At 37.6% G+C, this 14520-nt stretch overlaps 1 protein-coding gene across 1 annotated transcript in view; it reads right to left on the bottom strand.

The window, feature by feature from the left end:
• arhgap21b (Rho GTPase activating protein 21b) overlaps window positions 1-12304 on the bottom strand; it is a 92773-nt gene extending 80469 nt beyond the window's left edge. The window contains exons 1-2 of the mRNA XM_079818578.1: window positions 12079-12304; window positions 11118-11284 (exon numbers count right to left, since the gene is read on the bottom strand). Of these exons, the coding sequence (XP_079674704.1) occupies window positions 11118-11192 (75 nt within the window). The 5' untranslated portion in view covers window positions 11193-11284; window positions 12079-12304. The remainder of the gene's footprint in view (window positions 1-11117; window positions 11285-12078) is intronic.
• Between the last annotated feature and the right edge of the window lie 2216 nt (window positions 12305-14520).

The following is a 14520-nucleotide window of genomic DNA, read 5'->3' as shown; positions in this document are numbered from 1 at the left end:
AAGGACCAAATCTGAGGCGGTCATATTTTGGTTTTAACAAAAGTCCTGAGGGAAACTTAATCGAAGATGGTCACCCTGTCTGCAGAACATGCCTGAAGAAAGTCGCTGTAATAGGGGGAACACTTCAAAACTACGAACGCAAGGCAATTGGACTTTGACCTCAATACCAAAACTACGTCTGGGAAATAATAACAAAGTGAACAAACAAATTCAGACAAGACTAGGGTGACATTTAAGGGATAATAATCAGGGCTTGACATTAACAACCGGCATTTGCGGGTGTAACGTTATTTTGGCTGCACACTAGCCACTCTGGCTGTTGAACTTATTATAGTCTTCTCAAAAGCCATCTGTTATAATACCGTTGCGCATTATAACCACTTACATGTGTTTCTATTGAGTTTATGAATGCAATGTCTCATAATCAGAGGCGTTCAGATTAGCCAGAGTTTTGTTGAGAGCGCGCGCCGCTCTCACTCGCTGAAATCTACACTCAAAGCAGAGATAAACGTGCGATGTACGCAGGAGATTCACTCATCATACAGTGGTTGACTGTTTTTGTTCTATTTCAGCAGCGAAAATGGTTTAAAAAAAAACACAGCAGAACCACAGCGCATCTGATATGACTGGCATAACGCAGGCGAATTTAGGGACCGTCTCTAAAGTTACAACATTAGTAACATTATACACACATTTCAAACTTCACTAGCATTTGAAGAGAATCACAGTCATAAAACTGACTGTAAAATGTTCATTTAGGTGTCAGGTATGATGCACACATTTTGATATTTAATAAAATAAACTGTCAAATCATATGGAAATATGGATATGCATTATTTCACTTGGCTACTGTTTGGGCTCTTACACAAAATATGCTAGATTTAAATGCATCATTGCTGAACACTGATGAGAATATTGCTTGAGAATATATTTACAGAGATTATATTTACAACAAATTATTATTATTTATGCGTTGCTATTGACGACGGCCATTATAAGGAAGGAAATCCCACTAAATAGAATCTAGCTTTAAAAAAGTGCATAGAGCTGCTTTAGTTATTTGTTGATTTTCAAATATAAAACTTGTTGAAATGTTTTAAGTGTGTGCATCTGTTCTTTTTGAACACTCATCTCATTTGAACAAAACCGTGATAATATTGATAACCAAGATAATTTGGGTCACTATAATCGTGATGTTAAATTTCCATACCGTTTCATCCCTACTGTACACACACACACCATCCTTTTGTTCCGGATGAGTGTGGAGCAGCAGTTCTTTCAGGTTGTGCAGTAAGCCTGTAAATAATTCATGATGAGCATGATGCAGCTGGACAATGTGTGGCACTCCCAGAGGTGTGTGGATGGTGGCTGGGAATTGTTTCCTCATTAGAAAGCAACAGCTAGATAAGCTCCAAGTTCCCCAGACTGATAAACACATGGACAACTGAAGGTGGTGAACAACATGACACTGAACGTGTCCCTCCAGGAAATGTCACGCAAGTAGTGGGTTCAGCTGGCCATGTTGCTCAAGAGGTACATCCAGAGGACAAATATGCTTAGTATGCATGCTGAATCTTATATGGGTCTTACACTAGAGATGCACCGATGTATCGGCCGCTGATAAATATTGGATTTTTGATCAATTTAAAACCATTGCCATATCGGCTAGATCATGAAAAAGGCAGATATAACAAACAATGATTTATTAATTATCTGCATGAAGGCACTCAGCTGTTTTTTCTCTGGGTAAAATAATTAAATACTTGCCAAAACAAAATGAAATCTGTACAAAATACAGCGGGGCTCGTCAATAAGGACAAATTAACTGTGCAACACTGTCACTGTTCCAATCGGACCAGTGCTGAAACTTTGTGAAAGAATATAATTTGCATGTGGTTAAGCCATACAAATTTAAATATTCAAGCACAAGAAGACATGAAAAACAACTCAATTCTACTCACTGTGTCCATGGTGCGTGCCCTGAAAGCAGTGTCTCAGACAGCGAATACTGAATGAAGTTGTCTTTCTCTCCTTCTAATTAACACAAAATTATATCAAAATGGCCATCTTGGCGAGTGCCCTTGTAAACATAGTCGGTTAGGTCTTAAATTAACATAAACAGCTGAGAAATAAAATGCTTGTGTATAGATATCCAGTATATTGGATTCTTAAAGTGACAACAGCCTGTCAATATTACTGCTGCAATGCTGTCTGCTAGTGATGCACCAATCATGATTTTACATGGCCGATTCCGATACCGATTTTTTTCAAGCAAACTGGCCGATTCCGATACCGATTTCTTGATTTAATTTTTTTTACACAATAAAGGAATGAAAGTATACATTAACAAGATGTTTATTTGGTATTTAACAGGCTAAATTGGCTTTTGGCCAATGAAAACAAGCCCGCAATCTGAAATCAACAGGAAATTAAATTGGGTTGAAATTAAAGGCAACAACTGCATATTCTGCAATCCAAACAACACAATCAACACACGTTCAACAATCCAACCAAAGATGTTACTTAAATCAGCATTTGTTTTTAATTTCAGTGTAAAGAAAAAAAGTATTTACCAGTGAAATTAAATAAAACCAAAGTATATGAATATATTGTTCCAAAATGTTATATCAAATCATGTTTAGTGCAACGGAAAAAATAAAGATGCTACATTGAATGATGCTATATTGAATGATTGCAATATCGAACTGTCCTGTTCCGATTTTTGGCCGGTCAACCGGTGCATCCCTACTGTCTGCATTTTAATGTTAATCAAAACAAATCAAACTCACTACTCTAAACTAAATAACTTTTGTAACTTTAACAGAAGATTAACATGCATTTATTTTATACAATGCAGAATATGCAGTGTTATTTTACATTGGTTTACTTTATTTCTGTTCCTGAAAACTACTGCTAATCCTACCTAAAAAGCACTGTTTATTTCATATGCATCTTTGTTCTGTTGTATTTATGTTGGCCTGTTGAATGTAAAATGCAATCCATGTTAATTAGAAATAACTGAACTAAGCATGTCTGGACTCTGGTATGCTGTTCTTTTAAGACAGAGCATTGGCTAGAATCAATTTGTCTTTTTCTATTGAATTGAGAATCTATTTTCCCTTCTGGCCCAGGAGTTAATCATATGACGATCAGGAACAGGGCTGAGAAACAGGAAAAGGGCCGAAAGCTAGAAATGCTACAACCAATACATTTCGGTCTCTTACTACCATGTGCATATTTCTGCTTCATGTTATTATACTTTTCATCCTTTAAGGTGTATCTAATGATTATTGTGATAACTGATGAAAACATTATTTCAAACTAAATCTATTAGACAATGAACTTTAGTCAATGTCATAAACATTCTTGTAATATATCACGCAGAATGTGCTTGGTATGTAGTGTTTATTGCTGAAACCCTTATCTATTGATTCTTGTGAAAGAACAAGTGACCCAATTAAATTAAAGGGATAGTTCACCCGAAAAAGAAAATTCTTTCATAATTTACTTACCCTCATGTCTTTCCAAACCAGCAAGACTTTTCTTATCTTGAACAAAGTTATTTTGAGAAATGTCTCAGTGTTTTTTTGCCAATTAAATGGAAGTCAAATGTCACCAAAAATGTTTGGTTACAAACATTCTTCAAAATATCTTGCGCCCTGCAGAAGAAAGCAAGACATACGGATTTCGACCAACATGAGGGTAAACTATGAAAGAATTTTAATTATGGGTGAACCATCCCTTTAAAGCAGCGCTCAATGCCTTGAGCAAAAAAATGCATATAAAAAGAGACCAACTTCCCCCAATTTAATTTACGGATTTTAATTTAAGGAAATTGTGTCAACATTTTCAACGGGGGTGATGTCTTTTAAAATAATAAGAGATTTTTATGAACCTCTAAGCTGAAGAATCTTTTCCATACAAAAAATAAATAAATAAAAAAACATATGACCACAGGAACAGGATCCAAAAGGACAGTCCAAGTCTACTGCCTTACAAAAGATTTGTATGAGAAAGAGACCAAGATTCACTGCAAACCAGTTAAATCTCACTTAAAGTTAAAGCATTTGGTCACAATATGCTTTCTTTTAAATGGAGTATTTTTTTTAGAGAAAGATGATAATTTATAGGGGTTCTCCGATTGATCGGCAACCGATCTCGATCGGTCGATAATCACTTTGGGATGATTGATCGGCGGTCTCCAAAAAGGCCGATCTCATGAACCGATCGCATGCTGACGACACATAAAACCCGCACCTGCCGTGAGAGCTAGGGCATGATATGCAGCGACACCGTCTCATTCTCTTTCCAGCGCGGGTAAAATAATTATAATGCTGAAGGTGAGGTACAATTCATATTTCTATATTAAATAACTTACGCAGTCATTTGAAAACTTTCTGTGGGACGTAAGTTCACAAACAGTGCGCGTGAATCACCGCGTGTGCGCGCTCTCTCTCTCCCTTTCAAAATGCTCAAATGGCTTCACATCAGCGCATCGCATGTGCACTACAATCGAGCTGCACATTGACACAGGATTTGCCACTTTGCACAATCGAGGCAGTGTCGCATCGTCACTAAAGTTTATCATTTGCATTTATTTTTAAGTCTTGCCAGTGTTCAAACCGCTCAGCACTCGCGCGCACGGTCTGGAGACACACACACACACAGGCCATCTCACAAAAAGCTTGCGAGTACAAATTGCGCTGAAATGGTCAGATACACACAAATGTATGTACTAAATTACCGTCTTGATGAGTATGCACGTAAACCCCGTCGTGACTCGCGAGTGAACGTTTGTGCAACTGCATGTAACCTATCCGTGTTCACTCTTAAAGTGACAGCTGTCGAATAAACTGCTGCTGTCTCTGAGTTTCTCTTTGTCTTGTGTTGTTTGATGAACCTTTATGACACTCACTGCTCTTGAATGACTAACTTTTGCAACCTTAAGTGTAAGGATTCATCTAATTTAATTTATTCAGGGAAGACCAATATTAATTTACATTTGATTTCTTATTAAATGTTTTTAGTATTTCTTACCTCAATACTAATGTTAGACCTACCTGAAAAATTGTTTTTAAAAACAAAATGCACTGCATGATCAAATATTTAGATGAGATAATTATATACATTTATTATATACATTTATTTGGGAAAGATGGCCTACAGTAGCCTTAAGTTCTCATTTTCTAAAATAAACACTTGGTGGTTCTTCAAGATCTTGACTCAGTTAATTTAAAGTTAGTTTCATTTCTACAAATGGTGCAAACTCTGCAAGATTATAGATAAAAGATTGCCATTCCCCTGCCATTCTGTGATCGGCAGTGATCGGCAATCGGCAGATCATGATCTTGGTGATCGGTAATCGGCCCCAAAAATAATGATCGGAGCATCTCTAATAATTTAGGTTAGGAACAACATGAGGGTTAGTAAATGAATCCTCATTAAGATAGCACAAGAGCTGGGAAATGCAGTACAAGAGTTGCCAGACACAATCCTGTGACATTTGAAAAATTAGTAACGTACTGCTGCACGACAAGTATGATGAGCTAATATTATTTACACCGAGGACTGTTAATACAAATTAGACACTCGAGTATAAAACTTAGAGTAAAAAAAAGTTACTAATCAAAAACCAGTGATAATGTAGATCCACATTTTCTTTTCAAACAAAATGAGTTCAGCTGAGCCACACAGAACAAGCACTAAGCAAAAAACAAACTTAAAGGGGTGGTAAACCACGATTTCACTATTCTAACTTTAGCTAACGTGTAATGTTGCTGCTTGAGCATAAACAACATCTGCAAAGTTACAACGTTCAAAGTTTAAAGCAAAGGGAGATATTTGCTTTTAAAGAAATCAGTTTCTAAGAACTACAGCAAACGGCCAGTAGGCGACTACACACATTCCTCCAGGGTTGGTGACATCACCAGGCTCAATATTTACATAAACCCCTCCTCCGAGAATATTAAATAAGGGGGGGTGAGGCCATTTTGTATCGCGGCGCTGTTGTGGTATAGTTAGGCTGGAGTGTTGTTGCCGCGATGCCAAGGAAACGCTGTTATATTCATCCGGATTCCTTGGGACGGGGGTGCGTTGCAGAGTGTTTAACATACAACATGTTGCATGTGTGTATGAGACAGCGGGGAACAGGCGCGTGCGGGGCTCCCTGCAGCACATCTCACGGAGGAAAACATCCACCGTCTTCGCGATTTCAATGCCGGATTTGCACAACGTCAGCTGCATGAAAAAAACACTGCCAGTGCGTGGATGCACGACGCACATTTCACGGAGGACAACTTCTACAAACTTCGCGAGTTCAATACAGTATATGCACCACGGCTTGTCCTGAAAGCTGGATTTACAAACAGAAGCTGTTTACGGGCCACAACCTGTAAGTCTGATTTATTTTTCATCGATGTGTTTTCCTGTAATAGGTTGTAGCAAGGAAGTAAACAGATGACAGCGCTGTTCTGCAAACCAGTCTGTTAAATGCTCATTCATACTTAACGTTATCCGACGAACACCTAACGTTACAAACACTAACGTTAAAATCTCAACAGCGAACCTGACATTAGTGTAAATGATTCTTTGATTAGAGCTTTTATGTATTGTTTATCTACAGGCATGCTAAACATGGTTCTGTGTGTGATTTGGCTAACTTACTAGTTAAAGCCAGTGCTTAGTGTTCGTTTTGGGTTAGTTCTTGCGACAGATATTTGGCTATAATCGTTCTAAAAATACAAAAGTTAAAGTGCCATTCAGTAGCGATCACTATAGACCCGCAGTCTTTACTCTTGAGGACTGAACAGGTTCTGCTCGATCATCTTCACTCAAATGTTCTGGGTCTGATTCGGGCTCATATGGTTTTATTGACGCCGTTGTTTCTAATACTGACCAAAGCACAGCCTCCGGTAAAGGTAAGGGGCGTGATGTTTCCGACAAACGTGCACTAGGCGGTTAGCGAATCACAACACACTGGGCCAGCTAACCAATCAGAGCCCACTGCGTATTTTTGAGGGACTGGCTTCATACATCCCGGAAAGCATCAGACCGTTTTACAAGGAGGGACAGAGCAGTGTAGAATAAAGGTCAAATATATGAAAAATAAGGCAATTTTTTTTAAAACGAAGCATGAACACATGTTACAGTGCACCCCACAAACACAGTCAAGCCTTCAAAAGAATGTTTTACCACCCCTTTAAATCTTCCCATTCACACATGAAATCCTTAGCTCATCTAATCTACATGAAGGCAACAGGTTTCCCTTCCTCATCGCTCAGTTGAAAACTCCTGATGAAGACAGACCTACCACTGGCAGAAGAGACACATCCCGTCCCCTGACTCCATTTCAGCAGAAAAACAGAGACAGTGCCAAATATTAGATTAAAGGGGAGGGCTAATGTGAGCAGAAAACGACTGATTCTATAAATAGATGACCTTCAACCTGCCATGAATGTGGACAGGGGTTTATACAAAGGTCTTCATTCAGAAGACCAGTGGAAAGATTCAGCAGACTGAGCACAAAAATGTTGATTCATGGGAGCGAACTAATATCACAGCAGGACAGCGATACCCAACATAAATCACCACCACTCCTTACCTTTTTTTCCCCATTTAGCTCACTTCACTTTCTTTAAAAAAAGGGAAATCCCTGCTTCTGCAAAGTGTTTTAGCAAAATAAATTGAAACGAAAAATGAAACCAAATCATCAACCAGATTCATGCCTGCAGGAAAAGATCCAGACCACTTCAGAGAAAAGATGGTCAGTATTACTAACTTGCAAAAAATTAACAAACCTTCCTATTTGAGGCCAAGTCAGCACAAACCCACACTGAAATGTCAACGTAGGGCTGGGCGATTTTTCCGATTGATTAGAATTTAATGTTTCGCTGCGATTTTATCTTTTTTAAATCGAGAAATCAGTTTTGAATAAAAACGTTAGCAAACATAACATTTAGGCATGTTGACAATACAGCAATGATACCAGTTAAGAGAAGAAAATTATCAGACCACATGATGGTGCGCCAGACTAACCGCTCTTGTGTGACGTGCTCTATGAACGTAAGTCTAAGCGGCTGTTCACACAGAATGCGTCATTGCGTTGAAAAAAAAAGATGCGGGCAATGGAATGGGAAAAAAAGCAAAGACAGACACAAGTTTCTTAGAACTTTCTTCTAACTTGAGCGCCACCTTTTTTATAATACCGTTTCATGGCTGAGACGCTGCTAACAGACAAACACGTCGGCCAACCAAAAACAATGGGACATATAGCTCAATGGAATGCAAAAACCCATAAAGAACTACTACTGTATGTTTGATATTTCATGTTTGCATGATGGTGACAGGCTGAACGGTACTGTTATTTTCTGTTTTTACAAAGCATTTGCCGTTAATAATAGCTTATTACTGGTGTTATTTATTGCTATTACTTTTTGGCTAAGAAATATTTAGAATTTTTCGTATTTTATATTGAGTATAGGAAATGTTTAAGATACGTTTGTACAAAATGTGCCTTCATATTTCATGAATTTTTTCTGTAAAGTATTTTAACAAATAGTCATTTGATAAGTCATGTGTTTGGCATTTACTCCATGTTGATCACTTGGTGCACTTGGAATATAACTTTTTTTTTTTTAACCAGAAGGTTAATAAAGAGAATATTACCTGAATCATATTGTAGTTTTTTTAGTTGACTAGTTGAACAAAAAAAACAAAAAAATTGAATTCATGAATCGGTCAATCGTTCTGAAAAAAAATTTATTTAAAAGGGTTTTTTTTTGCCATTTCGTCCAGCACTAATATGTCATCGCCATAAGTTAATACCCAACTACACAACAAAAGAAATATAGCATGTTTTATTTTGACCGTGTCAGCATTCGGATGGTCCCCACATTGACCATGTGTTTAAAGGAAGGGCTTTCACACCAGCTGTTTGCATTGTAGCTGCACTGCGATCTGACTGTGTGGTTCAGACTGTTTGGAAAAGCTTCCCCCACAGCTCACTCACAGATGAACGGATGCTCCTCACTAGAGAAGGCCTGCCGGGGAATTTCCTTCAAGAGCATCCAAAGAATTATTTCTTCTGCACACACTTATGATTACAGATTACAGTCCTTCATGTTTCTCTTGAACTACAAAAGGAACTTCAAACAGCAAATACATTCCAGACTGTGAAAAACCCAGACTCATTTTGTGCCAAAATGCTCAAGCAAGCATCAAAACATCATGTTCATCGCAGGACAACAGAAGAGTTCATCAACAGTCAAAACGTTAACCAAAGCTAAACACCATTCTGGACTTACAAAAGACTGCTTTTGATATGCTAACTCCCCACATGAGAAAACAGGTTCAGCACACACATGGCTATAAACAAAACCTCAGCGATGCAACCATCAAACAATGCAGCTACTACACTGCACTGATAAATACCAAACAGAACTTTGGAGAAGGAGAATTTCTTCAATATGAGAACAGGCCTTAAATTTGTATTTGGATAAAGAAGCAGCACAGCTTGTGCATTCCACACCAGTCAGTGGCACAACAACAACAACAACAACAACAGGCTGAACAACAGCAGAACTTAATTCAATCTTGTGACCTGAACAACATGTTTCTGCTGAGATTTTCCAATGGAACTCTGTTAGTCAGAATAGTGTTTGCCATTAATCATGTAGACTTTGGCAGTCTAATCTGAATGAACCTGAATGGTTATAATGAACCTGAAAAATATTTACATTTCTCATAATAACATAAAAGACTGCTTTGTTTTTCTGTGTTGCTTTGGCAAAGCATCTGTCAATCAAACCAAAATCGTGATCACAATATGGCTTAGCGCACTTATCAAATAGCAAAAGGCTGTAATTTAATGAAGTATTTTGTTTGTTGTGCTACGTTTTAAAGTGAAGCGCTGCACTGTGTTCAGATGACTCCAGAATTTCTCCAGAATTGTAATGAGACATGTTGTGAGATGTTGTGACAGAAAGGTCACCCTTTGCACACTGAGTCACACTGCATTTGTTTTCTTTTCATATTCGTCTACCAGTGGCTCTGAATTGTCAAAACCCCACTCAAAATGCTTGCTACAGATGCGAAAAAAGCAGAAAATCTAACCCAATCCGATTGTTTTTTATGACTGTCACTGTATAAACGTGATTGACACAACATGAGGTCGTATTTATTTTTTAACGCTCGGAAATTTCAGACTCAGTGTGCAAGGAGGAGGACTCTTGCAAGGGTAGGAAATTAAATGATTGTAAATATATTACTGTAACAAAGTAAAATAAGAAATATACTCATAAATATTACAGTGCCGTTGTATTACAATAGAAATATATTACTGTCTTAAGGTCCGTTCACAACAAGAACGATAACTATAAAGATATTCTAAGCGTGTGCTTGTCTGCCACTTTTAAAGGAACACGCCACTTTATATTAATTTCAAAAATAGTGGCGTGTTCCTTTAAATGCTCAAGCTTATTCCAGCAGGATGGATTCTGATTGACTGTCAAATCGTTCAAAATCGTTCTGAAAGTGATTTTAACGATATTGTTACTCTGTGCCGTTATCGTTATAGCTGTGGTGTGAATTCCCTTATTCTTTAATATTGAGAACGTTTTTAGAACTTTATCTTTATAGTTATCGTCCTTGGTGTGGATGGGTTTTTAGGCATCATAATAATAAAAAGCGCGTTATTTTAATTATTATTAATTAGATTCAAATTGTTTGCCTTCCTAAAACATTTTATTTTTTTAAATAAAAAATGTTAATACTAAAAGGAAACATTTAAAAGGAACGAGGTAGTCTCACAAAATTCTATGGGTAACTCAAATTCCGCCAATTGTCTATTTTACATCTGAAATCATCTCATTCATGCTGCATTCAAGATAAACTTCTGACGAATGATAGGGTGTATTTCATTGGAAGTTTTAAAAGCAAAATAATACTTCAAGATTGGTAAGAAACGTTTAGGAATGGTAGATTATCTCAATCAACCTGCAATTGGTGTTAGCCTACCTACAGTCAGAGATCTGGGCTGGTAACCCAAAAGGTCATGATGATCCATGATCAATCAATTGGTCTTTTATTAAGCATCCAGTAAGATAAACCATGGGTCTCACCTCGCAATGCGGAGATGCTCCAGCATAATTCAGCTCATCCTCATCACCTGAATTCCTCCAATGTGTTGCCATCATTTCACCGTTGCAGCCAACATCTAGAAAAATCTCCTCAAATCAGCTTCAACATCAAAATGGATTTGGTTTTCCACATGTTTGGGTAAAAGACCCTGGGGGAGCAAATAAAAACACACCTTATTAATACTAAACATAAGCTTGAAACATGTAATTACTAAAATCAAAAACTCATATATATTTCACTTATTTATTCACTTGTTTACGTTTTTGGTTCTACAACAATTTTTTAAAGTGAAACCACTTTTTTAAAATACAAAAAAAAAGAAGCATTATTTTGTAATCAATTTCACTGCACACATTCAGGTATATAAACATGTTTGACGCAATTTCCGATTTGTTCTGGTTTCTTTCTGACAGGTGTTTTGAAGTAACCGTTGTGGCCAATAGACTTCTGCCAACATAAACGCCCTAAAAATCGCTTATTCCAGCAAAACGCGAGTCTATTCCTTGTGCCACATGGTTACGTGTGCCTCCACCTTACTTCATTAAAAGCTCAAACTATTGAGATATCCAACACACGAGCCGATTAAACAAGTTTAATCCTGTTGAAATAAAATGATAACCCAAGACAGAGAGTCTAATCTGATTGTAAGCGGAGAGGTTTGATCTGGTGTGGTCAGACTCAACTGGTGTGTGAGCGGCTAACAGCGCTGGAAACTTTCTGCCGTGAATTGATGTCGTGTACTCAAAGACAACAGACTGTATTTATATTCACTTTAAAAGCGTCGAAATTAATTTTTATGAGTGAACACATGAAGAACGTTGCGTGTTGGGTAAAGTTTGAGTGTTCTGAGTGATATATAAAACATTGGGCTCTGGTTAGCATAAGTAGCTAGCAAAACAAAGTAAAGGCTAACTGGTATTGTAATGGCTAGCCAGCACCTACCTGTTGGGAATAAAGCGCTGATGTTACGGTGTAAACGCCCATTGCGCACCAAAAACTCATTAATTCATCAGAATTGTCTAAACGACAGGGTAAGTCCGTGTCCTGTCCTGAACCGAGTGTTTTAGATAGATAAAAACAGTACGAAAGTTTTCCTATTCCCCGGTCCAACTCGACGCACACGCGCGCGCGGCACTCGCTGGATCGGGGCTCGAGCGCACTCGGAATCCTTGGAAACGCCACCCTTTCGAGAGCTGGCGGAACCTACATCCAATCAGATTCTTCCTAACACTTCACGTTTAAATGTCAGCCAATGATTTGCGTTGTTACAAATACTATTTTCTCCAAACAATCTGTTATCTCTGTTAAGTCATTTTTTATTCAAAAAAATTATATTTATGTCTCACTCCTGTTTTTTTTCTCATCACAGCTAGCGTCTTTATGAACACAAATTGTTTTATATTATTGAAGCATTAATCCAGTGTTGTACAACAATGTAGACAGACCTTTCAGAAATGCAACTGTTATTTTATCCAATATAGCAAGTTTTCTGTTTGGGGCCAGTTGGACCCCACATAAAATAAATCCATACAAAAAAATGTGGCAGAACTGAACTGTTAAATTGTATACACAAACTGAATCTTGGAGGAAATACACAGCAATTTATTCATGTTTTTGACTTGTGTTCTCTCAAACAATTGGCTACATACTGATGCAATGTTATGAAATGTTTATAATCAGTTCTCATAGGATTAGTAATAGTCATGAAGTATCAACCCAATACTTCAAATTTGAAATATGTTTTATGATCAGACCCAAAAAGAACATGGGGGTTAAATACACTCTATACCCGTGAGGATGACTGTTCTCCTCCCATCTTTGATTGTTTAGTTGTCATACCAGAACAAATGGAGCAATGATGTGGGATGGAACGTCTTGTTAGGACATTTTGTCTCTAAACACAAAAAAATGGACAGTGCAGTTGTTTATATGTCACCCTGTGACACAGTTTGAGCAGGCAATACAAGAAACTGTTTGTATTATCCTACTCTTCCCAGAAAATATTTATCATACCAACCTAAATAACTGAACACCGCTAAATATTTGTTATTTATGAATATATGTTTTTATAGATGGAGTTCTGTAATAAAGACATATTTTGTCATATGTATAGATACTGCAGTCAGTAGTATAATTTCTATAAAATCAACAGAAAATACTTTTCAATTTGTCAACAATTATATGGACAGCTGTAATATTTTACATTTAAATACTTTTGTCTGAGGACAAATTCCCCCAAATGTTTCTCTGTCTCTCTCTTTCTCTATCTCTCTCTCTTGCAAATACAACTGTTTGTCTGGATTACTGGAGTCACATGTTGGCCCAGTTCAAAGCGGGGTCGGGCAGTTTGGCATGCGATTGGCAGTGGCTGTGGAATGTCGGTGCACACACTGTGCCCCAAAAAGCGGACGCATGAGGAGCGACTGCTATGCTCACAATCTGAGAGAGCTTCAGAGTTAGTCCATCATCACTTTGCTATTCCAATACACTTAAGTCAGTATCGATGTCAGTGTCAATGTTTATCAGAATATAAGTGCACAATTCATTTTGAAATCGCTTCTGAGTATTAAACTATGTATGCAAAAATATTGCTCAAAATGCTCAACTGTATACTATATATTTGTATACTATAAATACAAATAAAACTGTATACTTTATTGTTATAGAAAATGACAAACATTTGATATGTTAGCACTATGCTTTTGTTTGTCTTGTTCTCATTTGTATGCCATTTTGGATAATAGAGAGATCTTTTCTATTGCATGCTACGAGGTGGTGATTTTATATGAATTTGTACAATGTGAATCTTACAAAAATGTACTATTATAGGTCTACCCATAACCCCACCCCTCATCACTGGGGTATAAACAGATCATACGAAAACGAATGAGATGAATGAGATTTGTATGAGATTGTCCAAATGAGATTGTTCAAATTCATACGAATTAGCCACCTATTCAAAACGTAAAATAGTTATGGATTGTGTTGGTTGGTTGGTTGGTTGGTTGGATGTTGTTGGACAGTCAGACAGACTACTCTAAGACTTAATTTTATTTGAAGAAAAAATGATTGGTTCAGTTAGTTGGAAATAAGTCATTGTACATATTCTGAAACACAAAGAGAGAGCAGGCGATAACTTGAAAAGAGAGCCCTGTGAAAAGTGTTCAGTTTCTAGAGACTCGCACAAATGTTCCTTTCATTCATGGCCAGCCGAAGGGGCCACCTGTTTCAGGGATTGGGTGGCCTTTGTTCCGAGGTCGTCCTGACCAGGGACTTTCACAATACTTCCCAGCCCAGGGAATTCCTCTCTCTGCAGTCTGATCTGGAATGGAGCTCAAACCACGGCAGAAACACTCTCTCGGGAAGCAGCCATCCCAGGAAGAA

This window comes from Gobio gobio (assembly GCF_949357685.1).
Source record: "Gobio gobio genome assembly, chromosome: 6".
Taxonomy (NCBI): domain Eukaryota; kingdom Metazoa; phylum Chordata; class Actinopteri; order Cypriniformes; family Gobionidae; genus Gobio; species Gobio gobio.
This window is presented reverse-complemented; position numbering and strand designations above follow the sequence as displayed.